A 21,846-nucleotide genomic window follows, 5' to 3' on the forward strand; every position below is an offset into this window, starting at 1 on the left:
CCATCGGCCTATTACTTCAGTCAGACAGGTAACAGAACTTGCCCTCAACTCCATTGTTTCTCATTCAGGAACCATCTCTCTTTGTTGATGGCAAATGGAAAGTTTTCTATTTCCACTGTTCCCTAGCAATATGACATTTTCAAACAGTAGCACAGAACTCTTTAAATAGAAAAGATCCATTTCTACTCTATCGTGACTCAGTAACAGCCACAGGATTCTTCTCAAACTTTCCTAAAAATGTCATCTTTGGGCTGGACTCAAGAGGAACATTTCAGCCAAGGAGGCACATTTTCCACTCTGTCAGGAATGAACGAACATCAGGGTTGGAAAGTGAAGTGTTTTGCAGTCCTCAGAAAAGCAATACTTCTCGCCAAAACCATAGCAACAACTCTGTGAGATGCCGTCAGAGCGTGGGGCCATTTAGGAGCTTCGTCCTAGTCAGAGACTCGGCTGGGACGGTCACCTGTGTCGGTTAGACTAGTCACCCAGCTGCCTGTTGGCTCGAGAAAGACAATGGTACCCTGCATGACTGTTGCTATAGAGATGCTGCGGGCAGTGCTGTTGAGCTGAAGGTCCCTCGTGTTGAGATACCTAGGTGACAGGTGGCATGAGGTGTGTGCCTTATGTCACAGCAGCCTCTCCTTCTTCCTTTGAAAGGAACCCCCCCCCCCCAGATGGGGAAATACATGAAAACACAAGAGAGAACATGGTTCCATCTGGAATTTGCACCCGTGAGTCCAAAGTCACGGGTCTGAAATGTGCTTCTCTCCCTTCATCACTTGATGGCCTTGGATGAGTTATTTGCACCCTCTGGGCCTTATGAGCCACAACATGGGATAATCATTTCTAGTCCTACAGGATTAGTGGGGGGGTTTGATGAGATGATGTCTATGAAAGCTTCTGTTCCAGACACTGGCCCTTTGCAGTCCATGCCAGCCAGGGAGAGAAAGGACTGCTCTGTGATGAGTTCATGACCCAGCTTCGTGGGTTCAGTCCTTTCTCTCTCTCCTGCTGTTCCCACCTCCCTCAATGGATGGTGGAACCCCTGTATCTTCAGTGCCCTCTTCGTGTGAGATTCCTACACATTCCTCCTTCCCAATTTGTGCCACCTCCCCGCAGAGCCTGGAGCCCTGGCGTGGCCAGTGTTTAAGGCAGCATGATTTCGTCAAGTTATACATTATCGTTCCCACCGCAGGCAGCTCCCTTTTCTCCTCAGATTCTGGAACCAGAACCACACGGATGGACTTTCTCCTGAAGCTACCATTATCACTGTAACCCAGAAAGGTATTGGACAGCCTTGTATAGTTCAGGAAGTGGTTAACTCATTACCTCCATCTCAACAACCCCCTGCAGGTGGTTATTATGATTTACTATTGAGACTAATATTGCTGTATCCAGACGATGAGGGTAGGAATTGTAGACACAGTGACTTGTCTGAGGTCACACAGCGCGGCAGAGTCAAGGTCGAGTCTCTGTTTTCTGTTCCATCTCCCTCGTCCCGTCATGCTGCCTCTCCCCTGCACACCCAGGAGGGTCTGCCCTGCAGCCCTAGGTGTGTGGCAGGGGTAGCTGTCTATGGGATAAGAGAAATGTCCTAATGTCCATCCATCCTGATATTCCCTGCCTCTTCATCCTGAAACTCTCACAAGACCTGGTCCTTAATCTCCTGGGCACAAGCAAGTGACGTGTTCGTGGTGGATAAACATATTCTCCCATTCTTTTTTTTTTTTTTTTTTTTTTTTTTTTTTTTTTTTTTTTTTGGGACAGAGAGAGACAGAGCATGAACGGGGGAGGGGCAGAGAGAGAGGGAGACACAGAGTCAGAAACAGGCTCCAGGCTCCGAGCCATCAGCCCAGAGCCTGACGCGGGGCTCGAACTCACAGACCGCGAGATCGTGACCTGGCTGAAGTCGGACGCTTAACCGACTGCGCCACCCAGGCGCCCTATTCTCCCATTCTTGAATCGGGTGCCCAGTCCCAGCTGTATGTATAGCCAACTGGTCCCATGCTATCCTTGATCCAGAAGTTTCTATACATTCTTTAATCATCATTAAACAGGAGGGCTGTTTCTCTGGCTGGTGTTTACGTTTAATGACTACAGAATGTTAAAGGAATATACTCTCCTTTAGGGGAAGTAGGTGTTTGGGGGATTAGTGGAACTTGCTAGTCTGGTCTTGAAGTTTATTTGGGGGGTGGGGAAAACAGGCTAGGGTAGTCACCACATATTTATTTTTAAAGGATAATAGAGGGACGCCTGGGTGGCTCAGTCGGGGAAGCGTCCAACTTCAGCTCGGGTCATGGTCTCATGGTTTGTGAGTTCGAGCCCGGTGTCGGGCTCTGTGCTGACAGCTCAGAGCCTGGAGCCTGCTTTGGATTCTTTCTCTCTCTCTCTCTCTCTCTCTCTCTCTCTCCCTCTCCCTCTCCCTCTCCCTCTCCCTCTCCCTCTCCTTCTTTCTCCCTTACCTGCTTATGCTCTCTCTCTTGCTCTCTCTCAAAAATAAACATTTAAAAAATTTTTAATTAAAAAAAAAAGGATAATAGAAGATTCTTTGTATCAGACATGAATGTCTATCTTAAGAGTAGAGTAACTTAACTAGTGCAGTACTGGAGACAAGAATAGCCAGACAGATGAGGAAATCAGAATTGAGAGCCCAGGACTTCTGAGGAAAAGAAGCAACTTGAGTGCAAACTTATGGCACCCAATTGGATAAGGACCAAAAGAATGCAAAAAAAAAAAAAAATGGGGTCGTGGAAGCTGCAAAAGATTGATACCCAAATGCCAGAACCGTAAGAAAACATACTGAGGTGCCGTGGAAAAGACAGCAAGAATTTACCTCGCCCTTCAAAGATAACCACATGGCCTCAAAGGAAATGGAAAACCCCATGAAAACCTGTAACCCGTAGGTGTTTAGAACCGAGAGGGGGGAGGGGAGGCTTGGGCCAAAAAGCAACCCTCTGCTTAAGAGTATTTTTAGCTACGGTGGATCAGTGGAGGTTTGCCAAGAGCTCTGGGGACACAAAAGGCTCCAGCCAGCTGAAAGCAGGGGTGGAGGGGGACCTCGCAGGGAGACACATACAGGCAGTTCAGGAAGGAGGCCAGTGCTGACCAAGGACAGCTGTGCCCACAGGGGAAGCCCACTTCACCCAGCACAGGATTCCTGCCCGAAGCATCGGGACTCCCCCACATGCGGGGTGGGGAAGCAGCCACAAAAAGGGAGGGGGCCGTTCAGTACCCCCTCTGGCCTTTCTCTTTCAGCTCGAGCTGACCGCCAGGCCTCCGGCCTCAGTGGAGAGGAGGATTGCAACGTGATCAGAGCAGCCAAGGGCAGCGGGCAGTGGGCAAACAGCCACGATTCACTAGCGAGAAGAGAATCAGAACAACCTTTCAGGAGAGCTGTTTGCCTTCACGGACCACAAGCCTGCAAATTTGACATTTGCCCGTACCCAAACACTTTCGCTTTCAGGAGTGTATCGTAAAGTAATATTGGAAAAATAAATAATGGGAAGGAAGGAAGGTAGGAAGGAAGGAAGGAAGGAAGGAAGGAAGGAAAAAGGAAGGAAGGAAAAAGAAGGAAAAGGAAAGAAAGAAAGAGAAAGAAAGAAAAGAATAGAATGAATGAATATTGAGGATGTGGTCCAAAATTAACTACAAAGAACACCCACTGTTGTAAAATACTAGAAACAAACTAAATACCCAATTGCCTATAAGCGTTTGGTTTGATCACGTACAGAGTAACCAAAAAATGAAATGTGCAGTTATCAAAATAGTATCTTTTGAAGGGTATTAAATGATATGGGAATATCTGTGATGCAGTACTAATAAAAATCAGTTAGAGAAGGAAAATTTAGGAAAAAGGACCCCAAGGACGTGAATTAGACATGAATAATGGTTCTAGCTCAGGAATAGGTGTGTGTGTGTGTGTGTGTGTGTGTGTGTGTGTGTGTGTGTGTATGTATATATATATATATATTTCACCCCTCCCCCCGGAAGCTTTTCTTTATTTTGCAGTGTGTCTACACTGAACACATATTGATTTTGCTTCCCAGTCTTTTCTCCCTTTGTAGAACATTCTAAGAACTGTTGAGTTCATCTCCTCACTTATGAAATCATCTTTAACTATGTTCATTCCAATATTCAGCCACCCATTTGACTTTATCTTTTTTCTTTATTAAGTTTATTTATTTTGAGAGAGTGGGGGAGGGACAGAGAGAGGGAGAGAGAGAGAAAATCCCAAGCAGGCTCCATGCTGTCAGCGCAGAGCCCAATGCAGGGCTTGATGTCTTGAACCTCGAGATCCTGACCTGATCAGATGCTTAACCAACTGAGCCACCCAGGTGCCCCCATTTGAGTTAATCTTAATGAACTCTATTCTTATTTGATTTTTGGTTTATTTTCATGATTTAATTTTTTTATTGTAGAACGTATGCAGTATAAAATTTACTATCTTCGCCGTTTTTCAGTGCACAGTTCAGCGGCATTTGGAACATTTGCCTGTGATGCCACCATCACCACCACCCGTCTCCAGAACTCTTTCTTATCTTGCAAAACTGAAAAACTCCACACCTATTAAACACTAATTTCCAATTTCTTCCTCCCGCCCTCCCCCACCATCCCCTGGAAATCACCATTCTGTCTTTATGGATTTGACAACTCTAGGTACCTCCTACATTATTTGTCCTTGGGTGACTGGCTTAATGTCCTTGGGTGACTGGCTTAATGTCCTTGGGTGACTGGCTCAATGTCCTTGGGTGACTGGCTCAATGTCCTTGGGTGACTGGCTCAATGTCCTTGGGTGACCGGCTTAATGTCCTTGGGTGACTGGCTCAGCATAACGTCCTCAAGTTTCATCCATGCTTCAGCATGTGCCAAAAGTTCCTCCCTTTTTAAGGCTGACTAATACTCTAGTGTATGTGTATACAACGCAATGTTTGTCTGCTCATCTGTTGATGGACACTTGGGTTACTCCCATCTCTTGGTTATCATGAAAAATGTTGCTATGAACATGAGTGTACAAGTTATCTCTTCAAGTTGCTGTTTTTACTTCTTTTGGATATATACTCTGAAGCAGGATTGCTGGATTGTAGGGTAATTCTATTTTTAATTTTCTGAGGAAATGCCATGCTGTTTTCCATAGGGGCTGCACCATTGCTGGATTGTATGGTAACTCTATTTTTAATTTTCTGAGGAAAGGCCATACTGTTTTCCATAGGGGCTGCAGCATTGTACATTCCTAAGAGCAGTGCGCATGTTTCCAATTTCTCCACAGTCTTGCCAACACTTGTTACTTTCTGTGTGTGTGTGTGTGTGTGTGTAGTTTGTTTTTTTTTATCGTGGCCATCCTAACGGGTGTGAGATGGTGATTATTTTAAGTTTATTATTTTGAGAGAGAGAAAAAGAGAGCACATGAGCTGGGGAGGGACAGGGAGAGAGGGGGAGAGAGAGAATCCCAAGCAGGCTCCATACTGTCAGCGCAGAGCCTGACGCGGGGCTCGATCCCATGAACCGTGAGATCATGACCTAAGCCAAAATCAAGAGTCTGATGCTTAACGGACTGAGCCCAGGCACCCCTATTTTATTTTTAACTAATGAAAATTCTTTTTCCTATTGCTGAGAACGACCCGTTTTCATTTGTTCACATTGTCTCCTGGAGTATGTGCTCTTTTCTTATATGTTTAGAGTCTTCCTTTTGGGGTGGAGACATTGCTCCCAGGTTAGGCGATTGTTGATCACACCTTCATGTTGTACCCTTGTAGAGACCTGTTAGACTATGTGATGCACAGGTGAGCACAGCCTGGAGAGAAGAGATATGTGCTGACACGTGTGCTTTGATCTGATATCAGGGATTAGGGGAGAGGCACAGGATGACCAGTAGCTGATTTCAGGGAGCAAAGGATAACTGACCCTCGTGGGTATTGCCAGCAATCCGGAGCTCACTCCTGTGTCTCCCAAGATGCCTTATTTGCCACTCCTACCTGGAGACTGGCAGTCCCATCCCATAACCAATTCCAATGTGGGGAGGGCCAATGTGGGGAAAAGTACAGGATATGTTAGAGACTGGTCTTGCCCTTTGGTACCCCTTCTAGCAGCCCTATTAGAGGGAGCCTACTACACCTTCCTGTTCCTGGGCAAAGAGGATTCTTGGCAAGACTTTCCATCACTGACATGAGTGTGTCTTACCATGTGCTTTTCCAGTCCAGTCCCGTATTCTGTTTATCTCCCATAGATTACTTACACTGTCAATCCACTGAGGTGTCCCCTGTCTTTTCTACTTTGCAGTCTTGTCTACTGCAGATAAAGATTTTTAAAGCTACCATTTCTGTTATTTATAACCATTCTGTTATAGGAATCAGGTGTGTGCCTGTTCTGTCATCTTGAGACAGAAAACATTTACTACTTTTGCTGCTAAAGAAGAGAGAGGGATAGGAAGTATAAATTCATATAAATTAGCATTTAGCACCTAGAAACAGGTCATAGCTTATATTAGCACTTGAGTAAATGACAAAGGTGACATTACAAATCAGTGCACAAAGGAACGTTCTGTAATAAATTGCTGATGTACATAGTTTGCCAACTCTTTGGAGTAAATTAAAATCCTAGCCTGGCCTCAAATCCTGCATCCGATTCCATGTGTGGGGATCTCATAATCAAAGGCAAGGTGAGTAAATGCATTTGGTAGGTGTTGGGTTCAGGTAGAAACAGACTGAGCTGGAAGAGAAAGTTCGGGAGGGGAATAGTGCTGGTGGAGAAGATCTGAAACGCCAGAATCAGGAGCCACTGAAGATACTGCGCAAAATAATCCTATGAAAATAGAGTTTTCGGGAAATTAGTCTGGTAATGCATGTAAGGTGCACCGAAAGAAGAGACTCTACTAACTAGTAAAAAAAAAAATTTTTTTTTTTTACATCCCATAAAAAAAATATGGGATGATCTAGTCTAGATGGGAGTTGATGGTGCCTAACTTTTTTTTTTTTAACGTCTATTTTATTTTTGAGACTGGGAGAGACAGAGCACGAGTAGGGGAGGGGCAGAGAGAGAGGGAGACACAGAATCTGAAACAGATCCAGGCTCTGAGCTGTCAGCACAGAGCCCGACGCGGGGCTTGAACTCCCGGACCGCGAGATCGTGACCCGAGCCAAAGTCGGACACTCAACCGACTGAGCCACCCAGGCGCCCCGATGGTGCCTAACTTTTGGAAGTCCCAGAGACGTCCTAAAATCTGATAGAAGTCACAGGCCGCTCCACAAAAATATGCATAGACACACACATTGCATGCAGGTTCAGGAAATTAACAAGGCCCCTGGGGGAAGAAGGTTATCCCAAAAGGTTGGTGCTCAGAGAAGGCAAAATAAAGTAGGAATAAAAAAAAGGAATAAAAAGGTTGCGTATTCGGGAAAAACTCAAAACATTGAGTTTATTTCACCCCCTAGGAGGTTATGGCTTTGAGGGGTGTAACTATGCGTCCCATTCACCATTATGCCAACAACAAGCAACGCCTCTCACACAACCAGATAGTTATTGACACATTGGAGGAACATAATGAATAATGCCTTTGATCTTGTAAATGTGGAAATCTGCAAATGATTAACCAAAAAGCAAGAAGTGTGGAAATGAGTTATGGAAATAGCACAGTGATTTCTCCATAGTAGCTACCCAAAACTAACGGTGTCCCAAATTAATTAAGCCCTTTACTGGCTCCCTTTAACGTTACTCTTTATCGATTTGTGATGTAATTTTTAGTCCTATTTTCTTCTTCTTTTTAATGTTTATTTATTTATTTTGAGAAAGAGAGCACGAGAGGGACAGAGCGGGAGAATCCCAATCAGGCTCTGCACTGTCCTTGTGGAGCCCGAAACAGGGCTCAAACCCACTAACCACGACATCATGACCTGAACAGAAACCAAGAGTCGAACGCTCAACCGACTGAGCTACCCAGGTGCCCCTATTCCTGTTTTCTTTTTATCTTTCCTTTCCTCTGGTAATGTATCCCTCTTTTTTTTTTAGGAATTCTGATAAAAAGGTTTTTGTGGCTACTTATTTGAAGACAATACCCCAAGTCAGCCTTGACTCCTTAGCCTTTCTCCAGCCCCATATTTCAATGGCCTGTCAGGCACATTATTTAAAATTTACCAGGACTCCTAAAATTCAGATTGTATAAAATGAAACTAATCATTTTCCAGACTTCTTTGTCAACCTAACATAATTTATGCATGCTCTCAAACCCGTAGATTTTCACATTTCTGGGCTAGTGGGGCTTAAATTTTGGATGCCTTGGCCCCCTTTGGGAACCTGGCAAGTGCTATGGACCCACTCCCAGGAAAAAATAAATACGTGCAAACGTAGTTACTGGTAACATCAGGGAATTCTTGAATTTCCAACAGCATATCTAAACATCCCAGACTAACAAGCCCCTTGAGAGACAGTGATACACATTTCTCTCCTCCCTTCCATCGCTAGATTTTTCCAGTTCTTTCTGTTCAATTTTTTTTTTCATTTTTTTCTCTCATGTCCATTTCTACTGTCTTCATCTGGCTCAATCTATAATGTCTAGAGCACCCAAACAGCCTTCAAAATGGCTGATTCTAACAACAGAAGACCTCTGTCAACGTTTTCCATTTGCTGAATTAAGATCTGTGGGTTGAAGTGTAAGTGAGCACTCTTATCTTACTCTGATGTTATATGTAGAAGGTGAAAGTTATTTGATGGAGAACTTGGAAAACAACTGTTTGCGATCACAACATCTTGATTAAATTTACCAGTCAAAGGGGCGCCTGGGTGGCGCAGTCGGTTAAGCGTCCGACTTCAGCCAGGTCACGATCTCGCGGTCCGTGAGTTCGAGCCCCGCGTCGGGCTCTGGGCTGATGGCTCAGAGCCTGGAGCCTGTTTCCGATTCTGTGACTCCCTCTCTCTCTGCCCCTCCCCCGTTCATGCTCTGTCTCTCTCTGTCCCAAAAATAAATAAACGTTGAAAAAAAAAAAATTTAAAAAAAATTTACCAGTCAAACCATCTGGGCCTGGGATTTTGTAAGGGGATAAGTTCTTAATAATCAATGCAATTTAGTTACACAACACTATTCAGATTTATGTTTCTTCTTGTATTTTGATAAGTTGTAGCTTTCAAGAAGTTGTTCCATTTTAAAAGGTTGTCAGGGCGCCTGGGTGGCTCAATCGGTTAAGCGTCCGACTTCAGCCCAGGTCACGATCTCATGGTCAATGAGTTCCAGCCCAGTGGGGCTCTGTGCTGACAGCTCAGAGCCTGGAGCCTGTTTTGGATTCTGTGTCTCCCTCTCTCTCTGCCCCTCCCCTGCTTGTGCTCTGTCTCTCTCTGTCTCTCAAAAAATGAATAAACATTTAAAAAATGTTTTTTAAGTTGTCAAATATATTGGCACAAAAATTCTCTTTTCAGAATTTTTTTTAAGTTTATTTATTTTGAGAGAGTGCGTGCAAGTAGGGGAGGGAAAGAAACAGAGGGAGAGAGAGAGAATCCCAAGCAGGCTCTGCACTGTCAGCACAGATCCCAATATGGGGCTCAAACTCAGGAACCTTGAGATCATGACCTGAGCCAAAGTCAGATGCTTAGCCAACTGAGCCACCCAGGTGACGCCCCCAAATTTTTTTAATGTTTATTGATTTTTGAGAGACCATGAGCAGGAGAAGGGCAGAGAGAGAGAGGATCCAAAGCAGACTCCGAGCTGTCAGCACAGAGCCCGATGTGGGGCTCGAACTCACGAACTGTGAGATAATGACCCGAGCTGAAGTCGGACGCTCAACCGACTAAGCCACCCAGGTGCCCCATCACAAAATTGTTAATGATATTCTTCTATTTTCCTTTTTAATCCTTTAGTATCCTTTTAGGTCTGTAGTTATAACCCATCTTTTTTATTCCTGATATTGGTAAAATTTATTCTTTCTCTCTTTTTTTACGGATGAATCTAGCTAGGGGTTTTTCCAATTTCGTTGGTCTTTGCAAAGAATCAACTTTTGGCTTAGTTGATTTTCTATGTTCTTGTCTGATTTCTATTTTGCTGCTCTAATACTTCCTTCCTTTCAATTACCTTGAATGTTCTTTTCGCTTATTAGGTAGTATCTTACTTAGGTCATTTATCTTAAATCTTCCTTCTTGTCTAACATAACCACTTAAAACTCTTAAATTTCCCTCGAAGCACTGTGTTAGCTGTATCCCATAAATTGCATATTGTATACGTATCATCATTCAATTAAAAGTGTTTCAGGGCACCTGGGTGGCTCAGTCGGTTGAGCGTCTGACTTCAGCTCAGGTCACGATCTCACGGTCCGTGAGTTCAAGCCCCGCGTCAGGCTCTGGGCTGATGGCTCAGAGCCTGGAGCCTGCTTCCGATTCTGTGTCTCCCTCTCTCTCTGCCCCTCCCCCATTCATGCTCTGTCTCTCTCTGTCTCAAAAATAAATAAACATTAAAAAAAAATTTTTTTTAATAAAAAAAATGTTTCTAATTTCCCTTGTGATTTCTTCTTTGATCTATGAATTACTTAGAAGTATACTGCCAAATATTTTCCTAAGTAGCATATTGCTTCTTGATTTCTGACTAATTCCAATGAGATCGGAGAACATACTCTGTATGAGTTCAATCTTTTAAAAAAGTTTATTAAGACTTGTTTTGTGGCCTAGTCTACTTTGGTGAATGTACCATGTGAACCTTAAAAGAATGTTAAATTTAGGGGCACCTGGGTGGCTCAGTGGGTTAAGCGACTGACTGTTGGTTTTGGCTCAGGTCGCGATCTTGTGGTTCATGGGTTCCAGCCCCGCATCGGACTCCACGCTGACAGTGCAGAGCCTGCTTGTAATCTCTCTCTCCCTCTCTCTCCGTCCCTCTCTCAAAATAAATAAATAAATAAATAAATAAATAAATAAATAAATAAATAAATATTAAGTTATTGAACACCGTGCTCTATACCAATTAAGTCAAGATGATTGATAATTGTTCAAATCCCAATGTCATCAGTGATTTTTTTTAAATCTATTCTATAAAATGTTGAGGGGGGACCCTAAAATATCCTACTATGATTTTGAAATTGTCTATTTATCCCTCTAATAATGTCAGTTTTTACTTCATTTGAGGCTTTTATTAGATGCCTATCCATTTTTTTTAATGTTTATTTTTTTTTTTGAGAGAGAGAGAGAGACAGGGTGTGAGTTGGGGAGGGGCCAAGAGAGAGGGAGACCCAGAATCCGAAGCAGGCTCCAGGCTCTGAGCTGTCTGCACAGAGCCCGACGCGGGGTCGAACTCACGAACCGTGAGATCCTGACCTGAGCTGAAGTCAGACACTTAACCGACTGAGCCACTCAGGTGCCCCTGATGCCTATCCATTTATAGTGGCTAGGTCTTCTGATGAAGTGTCCCTTTTATGATTATAAAATGTCCCTTCTTTATCTCTGATAATACTCCTTGACTGGAAGTCTTTTTTATCTGATATTGATATAGCCTGTGTATCATTTTTTTAAAATGTCTATTTATTTTGAGAGAGAGAGAGAGAGAGAGAGAGAGAGAGCGCACATACAAGTGGGAGAGGGGCAGAGAGAGAGGGAGGAGAGAATCCCAAGCAGGCTCTATGCTGCCAGCGCAGAGCCCAACGTGGGGCTCAATCCCACTAACCATGAGATCAAGACATGAGCCAAAATCAGGAGTCAGATGTTTGACCCACTGAGCCACCCAGGCACCCCTAACCTGTCTGGCTTTCTTTTTTTTTAATTGTTTTAACATTTATTATTATTGAGAGACAGCATGAGCATGGGAAGGGCAGAGAGAAGAAGAGACCCAGAATCTGAAGCAGGCTTCAGGCTCTGAGCTGTCAGCACAGAGCCTGATGCGGGGCTCGAACTCACAAACCACGATCCCGATGCAGGGCTCTAACTCACAAACTGTGAGATCATGACCTGAGCCAAAGTTGGACGCTTAACCTACTGAGCCACCCAGGTGCCCCTCTTTTTTCTTTTTTTAAATGTTTATTTACTCTTTTTTTTGAGAGAGAGAGAGAGAGAGCACACTAGCAGGGCAGGGGCAGAGAGAGGGAGACACAGAATCTGAAGCAGGCTTCAGGCTCCAAGCTGTCAGCACAGAGACCAAAACGGGGCTTGAACACACGAAACCAACCATGAGATCATGACCTGAGCCAAAGTAAGACACTTAACCAACTGAGCCATCCAGGCGCCCCTCCTTAAGCATTTCTTGCAGCAAAATCTGCTGGCAACAAATGACCTTTCCCTTTACCTGGACACATCTTTATTTTACCTTCATTTCTAGAGGACATTTTCTCTTTGGAGTTGACATTTGTTTTCTGCTTTGCATTTTGTTTTCGTTTTATCTTCTGGCTTCCATAGTTTCTGATGAGAATCGGTGTTTCCCTTTATATACTGTGTTGGTTTTCCCTAGATGCTTTCAAGATTTCCTCTTTCTTAGGTTTTCAGCCATTGGATTGTGATGTGTCTAAGTGTGGTGTTCTGTGAATATGGCTGGTGTGGGGTTTGTTGACTGTTTTTGGAATCTGTGAATTTATGTCTTTCATGAAATGTGGGATGTTTGGGCTATTAGTTATTTCTCTGCGCTCTTTCTGGGACTCTAATTGACTGATGTTAGATTTTTTGATATCGTTGCACAGATCCGTGGGGCTATCTGTATGTCCGTTTTTTTTCCCATCATTTTTCTCTCTCTTCGTAAGTTTGGTCAATTTTCAAGTTTACTGATTCATTCCTCTGATATTTATTCTTTTATTAATAAGCTCATCCATGGATTTATTATTATTAGAGTATATTTATATTTATTAGCATTTACTATTATTATTATTTAGAGTATAGATATCCTACCATTACGTTTTAATTTTTATTTGGTTTCTTTTTATGTGGCTATTTTGCTGCTGAGATATCCTGTCATTCCATTCATTTCAAGCATGTTTTCTTTTACTTCATTGAACATAGTTGAAAATAACTACTTTAGGGGCGCCTGGGTGGCGCAGTCGGTTGAGCATCCGACTTCAGCCAGGTCGCGATCTCGCGGTCCGTGAGTTCGAGCCCCGCGTCAGGCTCTGGGCTGATGGCTCGGAGCCTGGAGCCTGTTTCCGATTCTGTGTCTCCCTCTCTCTCTGCCCCTCCCCCGTTCATGCTCTGTCTCTCTCTGTCCCAAAAATAAAAAATAAACGTTGAAAAAAAAAAAAAAGAAAAGAAAAGAACTACTTTAAAGTACCAGTAGGATAATTCCAACATGTGGGTCGTCTCAAGGCTAGCATCAGCTAATGGTCTTTTCTATTTAAAATGAGTCACATTTTCCTGGTTCCTTGTATGTAAAGTAATTTTGGATTGTATTCTGGACGTTCTGTCTTGTATTACATAAACCCTTGAGTTCTTTCACAATCCTCTGGAGACTGGTGATTTCTTTCTGTTTGGTTTGAGCACAAAATTAACCCTGAATATTCGAACGTTAAGTCCTTTTTTGCCTCTGTGCACAGAGGTTCAAGTTTCACTTTGATTTTAAACCTTTGCCGTGCTGCTTTGAGTCTGCCCCGTGGAAACTTCATTAAAGGACCAGATTGAAACTTGTGAGGGTCCATACACATAGTCAGGGGATCCCTCCCTTTTCCAGCTCTCTCCCGTACATGGTGTCTTCCCCAGTCTGGTGGTCAGCCATGGTTGTCTGCTTTCCTTTCCCTGAGTCCTTGGGCCAGAAAGATGAGTAGGTTTTCTGTTAGAGTTTTAGTTGCTTTTGACCTGCTACTTCATGACTCCAGGTCACTCTCAGTTGTCCCCCAAATAGGAAGCTCACCCCCGTGGAAGTCACCTCTCCAAGTTTCAACTTCCCTCTATACCCTACATGATTTTGTTTCCTATTCAGAATCCCCAGGTGGTTATTTCTCATATTTTGTTCAGAGCTTACAGTTTTTATTGGTGGGAGGGTTGTTCCGAAGGAGGGCTTAAATAACAAAGTCTCGTATCGTTTTCATTTACCTGCAAAGTAACATAATTTCGTCTTCCTTATTGTCCAGTCCTAACTCCGAGTCAGATGAGGCTATTCAATGAAACACAGTCTAGCAACTGAAAGTAATTAAAACTAATTCAACAGCATCGATCTCTCGAAGAAGAAGGTTGATGATCCAATTCAAAACCATGACAGCACTTTAAAAAATCATCTTTCCCCATGACGCTGACGTCCAGGAGATCTTGTGACTACATTTTCTCTGAAGCCTCACTGAGATCCTAAATACACTTGAAAGTCAGTCCACATAGCCTTCCTGTTTTTGCTCGTGTCTCCATTCTCATTTTCTCTTCCTCAAAGCAGTTCTCTCCTTCTCTCTTTTCATTACATGTTGATTAGACCAGTCCCTCTTTTTTACAAACTTTTGCTCTTTCTGTCCTCATTCTGAGCCACTCAAACCCAGGAGCCAACATGGTAAACGTAGAGTCTCCCTGAGAAAATGGACTCTCCGTGAGGGAGAGGCCAAGTGTCCAAAGGTAGAATTTTTCAGGGGGAGAGGGAGGAGGGCAGAGGAGAAAATCACAAGTGCTACACTCACAATTTTACATATAGTCTTTTTTTTTTTTTTTACTATTTACGTGTATATTGTGTATGATATATATAATCTATTTGCGCTATGAATAGCGACATAAATGTTTATAATACAAAGTTTGGACAGTTTACAGTGTTTTATTTCTTCTAAGCAAAGCATGACTCTAATAGCCTATCTTTGAAATTCCAAATGGATCCCAGATGCACATAATACCACTGCTTATTGATGAACTATTGTGTGCCAAGCACTCGGCTAAGCAACTTGCGTTTATTGTTTATCGGACTTTATAACAACACCTTCAGGAACACATCGTTCCCATTTACAGATGAGGAAAGTGAGTATCAGAAAGGGTAACAGCTTGCCCAGGATTACCTGCCTTTTGAAGGCGCTAGAGATGAGATTTGAACCCATGTGAGACCCCAAGGCCTCTGCTTTCTTCACGCTGGCTCCCTTTCGAAAGCACAGGCAAATTCCCAGCAGAACTGGGTGGTGTTTATCCCCCCAAGTGGCTAATAAGGAGGAGAGAGTGAGCCTAGGGCTGTGAGAGCAACATTCACTTCAAAGAGGACACGGGTGTTCCAGCCCTAGCTTGTCACAGACTTCCTGCAAATCCCTGCAACCCGCTTGGCATCTCTCAGTTTTTTCTTTCTCCACGTCTGCCACAGAAACACAAACGTAGTTGACACAAACGTTCGAGACGGGTCTAAAAAATGAAATGAGGAGAGCTGGGCAAAAATTATGATGTGAATATAAATGACCGTAATCACACGCGGCCCACCTTACAAACGAACACTTTGTTTTCTAAGTTTTGCAGTTACGACTTCAACAGAGAAGGACCCAGGAACAACTTGCTAACCAAGGCATAACACCACGTGAGTAGCCCCGTCTCTTGTTTGCTGACCTGTTACTATGGGGGCGTACAATTTGGGAGCTGGAAAGCACCTCAGAGGTCCTTGAACCTAAGCCCACACGTGGGTCTCCCCAGATCCTCATAGACGCTATGTCTGCAGAAACTCCAGACCTTGGATGCTTTGCCCCAGACGCTACTCACCTACAAGGGCTTCCCTTTAATGCTGTAGGTTGTACCTAAAATTCCAGTTGATGGGTTTGTTTTTAGAGTAAGTACAATTCCCTGTGGGCCCCCTTCACCCTTCTCTTCCTTTTAGAATAGGATGTAAATCACCACTCTTTCCAGAGGCATCCATCACTTATCCCTCCTCTCACCTCAGTTCTATTTGGGGTACCTGAGTCCGCAATTAATTGAATACCATCAAGGAAGGCTGAGAAGTAAGGACACTCTAGCATAAATGGTATAATATTGAATTACTGGCCATAAATTGGGTCAAAGAAGGAGGATTGTCATTATCTTTTTTAGTAGATAGATTTAAATTTTCCCACCAAGTAAGCAATTAAAGCCAACTCTTGATTATCTATAAAGAGACAGAAGACCTCCCTGAATGAATGAAGTCCCAGTTCAAGCCCCTTTAGGTCATGCTTTGTGACTTTCTTCCCCAACAAAAGTTAAAAATCAAAACCCATAATGACTCCCGCAGAAATCCAGACTCGTCATGACTACGACTTCAGAGTTCAGCCTCTCACAAGCAGCCAGTTTGGCCTGGATAAAATGTCCTGCGGTCGTAATACAGAGCCCTATGACCCAAGGTCTGAAAGTTTAAGTATAGTCCGTGCCTCTGAGCCAGATGAGAACTGAGAATTTTTCGAGCCTTTTCCTTTGTAATTCAAAAATAGCTCTTTGTTAATGGCTCAGCCCTAGCGACAGTAAACCACAGGTGACCTTCCAGGAGAACACCTTTTTTTTTTTTTTTTAGAGGTTTGCTAATGAGCACAAAAGAAACAGCTCACCCTGCAATTTAAAGCCCGCTCACACAAGATGTACGACCGAGTTGAGAACCCAGAGGGCCACATCTGACTGGCCTTTTTCATCTGAGCCCACTAAAGAGAAGCACTAAAAAGTCGGGAAAGCGCAAAAGTCTGCAGACTTCCGGGCAGATCACTACATTTTCACTCAAAGCTGATCAGACCAGTGTTTTGGGGAATCCTATTACAAATGTGTAGGATCTGACGTGGTTATGCTTCATCTGGAAGAGTTATTCACTAAGAGTGGGTTGTGGACCAGCGTAGGTCCACCAGGATCCTCTCTCAGCGGGCCTCGATCTGTACGCATGCCCTCAGATACACGAGGAACGCGTCTAGTTGGGTAGTATGAAAATAATCTATTCCCTCACTGGTGTTTCTTTTCTTTGATTCTGGAAAGGCACATGGGGTAGAGAGACCCAGTACATTTCAGTCTGCTTAAGCTGCTCACACCTTATTTATCTAAAGCTTGAGTCATGTGCTTAAATAACTCTGAGCCTGAGCCTTGCAACTGGCATTTGGATAAGAATAAATTCATTTCCCCCTTTCTTTTTTTTTTAATTTTTTAAATGCTTATTTATTTTTGAGAGAGAGAGAGTGTGTGTGTGAGCAGGGAATGGGCAGAGAGAGAGAGATAGGGAGAGACAGAATCCGAAGCAGACTCCAGTCTCTGAGCTGTCAGCACAGAGCCTGACACAGGGCTCGAACTCACAAACTCTGAGATCATGACCTGAGCCGAAGTCGGACGCTTAACTGACTGAGCCACCCAGGTACCCCATCTTTTTTTTGTTTTTGACGTTTATGGGATTAAATCTTTGGAAATCCGTAAGAAAAAAAAAAACACCTAGGAAAGGTAGAAATGAACCCTATGATGCAATTTAAAATAATACCTCTATGTATGTTTTGTAAATTTAGTGTCCCTTTGTGGAGTAGGGTTCAATGGCGATATGATATTTTGTTGTCTAGGATTTCCAGAACCAAATTATGTGCGTATTAAGGAAATACCGCCCGACGGAAATTTTGCATCCTTAGTCCATTGAACCATTAAGATAATTACTGGGAGAAAGTCCTATGAGAACAAAATGATTTTTTTTTTGTTTCTCATTCAGCAAAATGATAAAGGTTAATTAAATGTCATCCGGTTTCCATGGTCGTCAGCCGCCTCCCCTCAACTAGGTTTCCTAAGGGTATAGATTCTGCCGTGGAAAAAATGTCAAACCCACAACAGGTGCACACGGCCAGCCCCACCCAACCCGGACAGACCTCGACTAAGCTCTTCTCAGGAAGTTAGACCCAAGACATATCTTTCACTTGCTGAGAGGTTGGGGACGGAGATGGTTAGCCTTGTCAATCCAGTCAGAGATGAAACATGCCACCGAAATGCAGCACAGAGCAGCGTGTGTTTTCTCTGGCACCTAACGGTTCGTGTGTAAAGGCAACTGATCCCGGGAAGCAAAGAAGAGGCGACGGTCTCAGGGTCCCATCGATTCAATCAAATTCAACAAATGTTGTTGTGAACCAGACTTTGTGCAGGATAGTGTGCTGGGCCCTCTAGGGACAACGATGAGCAAGACAGTCCCTTGAACAGACTCAAAATTCTTGGGGGATTGGTGGTAGGAAACTCACAGAAGTAGAATTCAGGGTGGAGTTTTTTACATAATTATTTGATATAATCTCACTGTATCCATAACATTTGAAATAACTGCAATCCTCCTCCCCCTCCCCACCAAGTTTTAAAACTTGTCATAAATCACCTACATTGAAGGCTGATGGCCAAGCAAACTATTCACTGTCCCTACATCATTACTATGTAGCGTCACTGTTCTTAACTGGTCGACAGAAACACCTGCTATCCTTGTCTTAAGTTTTATATTAGATTAAATCTCAGTGCCACTCCTATGGTGACAGAACTGAGGGCAGAACCTATACATCCTGGTCCCTGCGTAGAGCTCTTTCTTCAAATATTCAAAAGGAATTGCTTGAACTTTAAAAGCACCTACTTACGCTCCTCTCATCAAGCATTTTGTGGCCAAAAGATTCAGTCGGGATGTGGGAAAATTAAAAATACGTGTGTGTGAACATGCCAAGGGAAACCCAATGGTTCTCACAAAATGGCGTCAGGTTTTACATCATCACCTACGCCTCACCATGACCAAGAGTGAAGGACAAATTTCACCGCATTCGCCCCATGGCAGATCTCGCTTCAGCTGCACATGACGTTGCTGATGAAATTCTAAGATTTCTCCCCCTACTGACTCCAATGAACTGAGCCGCGTGTCACTTTCCGTTGACTAGTGAAACTGGTCCAAATGAATTGAATTTAACTCCTTCCTTCTTCTTGGGCACGTATCCTGCAGGTTTTGTTGCTGAGAAACAGTCTACAGCACCCAGGGACACATTCTCTTTATATAACCCCCCTGAATCACTTCTCTTAAGCATTTACTTATTCCTTTTGTCCATTATGGGTCTGGGGATTTTCCCCTTCAGATGCTTTGAATGAACGGAAAGCCATTGTTCCTTGAATTTAGTCAACAAGGGCAGAATTCCGAGGCCAGCACGGAACTGCTAGGACAACTCTCAGCAGTGGGAAGAGGCTCTCAGACCAGGGAGCATGGGCGCAGGCCAGATTCTAAGATTGCTTTCACATTTAAAATGCCATTGTAGAATTCACGTTTTCAAAATAGTCGTAAAATCTCCGTGAAATACCCTCTCCAAAATCCCACCTCTCCAAATGGAGATTTCAAGTTGTCTCCTTTGCCACCACCAACCAGGATTCAATTTTTTTCTTTTAATGTTTCTTTAATTTTGAGAGAGAGACAGAGACAGAGACAGCACTAGCAGGGGAGGGACAGAGAGAGAGAGGGAGACACAGAATCTGAAGCAGGCTCCAGGCTCTGAGTTAATCAGCACAGAGCCTGACACGGGGGAGGGGGGGGGCAGGGGGCTCCACCCCACGAACCACGAGATCATGACCTAAGCCAAAGTCAGACGCCCAACTGACTGAGCCACCCAGGTGCCGCACCACCAACCAGGATTCAAAGGGAGCACCTCGATGCCCCACCCTTTTGGGGGTCAAGCCTGCAAAAGACATCTACCTTCTCTGTTTTCTCCCAGCTTTACGACAGAGCCAACCTCCTCCCCTGTGGACCTGTGGGGCTTGGATCTGTTCACCATTTCTCCTGCAGATTTTCTCCATCACCATTCTTTTCCTGGGGCATCACTCTCCTGGGTGGAGTCTTAACACCACCTTATTCCAACCACTTGGGAAGCCTCAGTGCAGAAGGGTGATGAGCTCTGTGGAGTAGGTGTGATGAATGATCACGGCAGCTCAGTAGTATTTTGACCATCTGCTGTGAGGAGGGCCCTGTGGAGCACAGAGGACTCAGACGTGAGTTCCGTTTCAGATGCTTACTGTCTGGAAGGGGCCCCAGATCGCCCCTGCTTGGTTGTTTCGAGTAGCGATATCAGACGACCATGCACCACTGCGTGGGACTGAATATCTTCAAGGACGGAAGGAAAGAACTACTTTCTCCTTCCCTCTCCCTCTGCTAGTAAAGTGGGGCTAATCGGTAAGAACCCAGGCGGGAGAGGAGTGAACAAGTAGCCCATTCTCCCGGAATACAGAGCTGAAGAGAACCGCATACACGGGTGGCCCCGAGTGGCTGCGGCATCTCCACGGAAAGTCCGAGAAAGCCACCGCCGGCCAGGATGAAACGTCTGGGCAGCTTGGGTCCATGACCTGATCATTGTAAATGGATTTAAAGATACGATGAGCTGTCTATGAACGGTGCTGCCTTTATTTGTTTTGCAGACTAAATTCCAGCCACAGCAGCCTCATACTTACCGCAAAGCCCTGGTAAATCCCTGAGTTCTGTGGTGCCTTTCCTGAATCGCAGCGAGAATGACTAGGGCAACTCCTGTACCCACACCACATGCAGCTTCTTGGTAGTTCTGAGAAGTTGCCTGGGCAAAGTGTGTCTTCCTCTTCTCAGTGCATCCTTCTGACTTGGCTTCTCCCTACGTCACCCCAGCACACACTGTTGGCTGTTTCAGCAGAACACGGCACGAGGGTTTTAATCTGTCTGCCTCTTCTCTCCTTTCTAACATGTCAAATTCAGAGTCAGGAAAAGGCACTGTGGATTTTCCTGGCAAGCCCATACGGGGTGGGGGTGGGGGGGGGCGGTGGTCAACAACCCTAAATGTTTTCTTTTCCCTCCCATTTTCTGGTTCCTTGTTCCTCGGAAACCAGTAAGCCGGTGATGACAGGCGTCCTTTGAATTTGTCTTCACAGTCGTCTTCTGAGAAATCCCCAAAGTATTCACGCATGTTGCATTCAACTGCCTCAAGCGTGTGGCCAGGTCTTAAATGTAACCAAGCTACATTTTCAGACTCCTGAGACTGTCCTTTGATACCAAATGGGCAGCGCATTGCCAATCTAAAGAGGGAATGTCATTTCCAAAGCACGATCACTTACGCAGAGCACATATCTCGGGAAGACAGCCACTCACGATGCGCTTTGTCCTTAAAACTGAGGCAAACAGAAGCATTTCTAAGCCCATTTTACAGGTGGGAGACAGCAGGAAGACTCCCAGACGTGTTTGAGGAGACTAAGCAAGGATGGAGCCCAGAAGGGTAGTTCCCAAATTTTCGGTCACCCAAAACGACTTTAGTTATACTCCACACTGCCATGGATCCTGTGTTTCAAATTGTTTTGTCTCCACCACCCCCGCCCCCACGCCCAAAGAACCCTAAATTTGTAAATTATGAATCCGTCTGTTTTTGATGAATTGATGGCATTTAAACTGAACAGCTGGTCTTTGGTGAGAACAGCCATCTCAAAAGCATGCCGTTAGGATCCTAGGTAGCAACATTGAAAAGTGACAGTTCCATCAGCCCCAATTGGCCTTTCTCTGGGCACCCATACCCCTCTTCTTCAGCTACTTGAAATCCTGAAAATCGGTCCTAGAAATTCGTCACTCCCTGGTTGGACTCCTGTGTTCCCAAAGACCCTAGATCAGGAGACACTGGCCTTACAAACTCCAGAGCCAAGGTTCTCAAACTTGTACGTCACCATCGGCAAGGAGGGCTCATTAAAACACGAATCCCTGGGGTCCACCCCTAAGGTTCTGATTTTGTGGGTCTAAGTGGGGCCTGAGAATTGGCATTTCTTCAGCCCATCCAGGGGCCACACGCTGAGAACCACTGTTCCATCTGGTGTCCCAGGACACCAGCCCTTTGAGGCTGCATTTTCGTCCTCCTCTGGAACACTGAGGAGCTGGGTTCTGTCCTGCAAGCCTGGGAGGGGGCGACCCCATGAGCTGCTGTCAACATCAGGCCCCCCACCTTGTACTGGAGAGTCAGCCCCTTCCCTTAGCTGATTCCCCAGGGGCCCCAAGACCTGCATTCTCCTTTTCCTGGGCTCCTGTAGAGTCCAGAGCTGGGG

General features: G+C 44.5%; 1 protein-coding gene across 3 annotated transcripts in view; it reads left to right on the forward strand.

The window, feature by feature from the left end:
- The window catches only part of MYOCD (myocardin), a 109,612-nt gene that overhangs the window by 28,476 nt on the left and 59,290 nt on the right, over positions 1 to 21,846 (forward strand). For 2 of the 3 annotated variants that reach the window (XM_043583151.1, XM_043583152.1), the window contains exon 2: positions 15,335 to 15,400. In XM_043583151.1, the coding sequence (XP_043439086.1) occupies positions 15,335 to 15,400 (66 nt within the window). Of the gene's footprint in view, positions 1 to 15,334; positions 15,401 to 20,214; positions 20,260 to 21,846 lie in introns of all 3 variants that reach the window. The other variant, XM_043583153.1, reaches the window with a different exon arrangement.

This window comes from Prionailurus bengalensis, chromosome E1 (assembly GCF_016509475.1).
Source record: "Prionailurus bengalensis isolate Pbe53 chromosome E1, Fcat_Pben_1.1_paternal_pri, whole genome shotgun sequence".
Classification (NCBI taxonomy): Eukaryota; Metazoa; Chordata; class Mammalia; order Carnivora; family Felidae; genus Prionailurus; species Prionailurus bengalensis.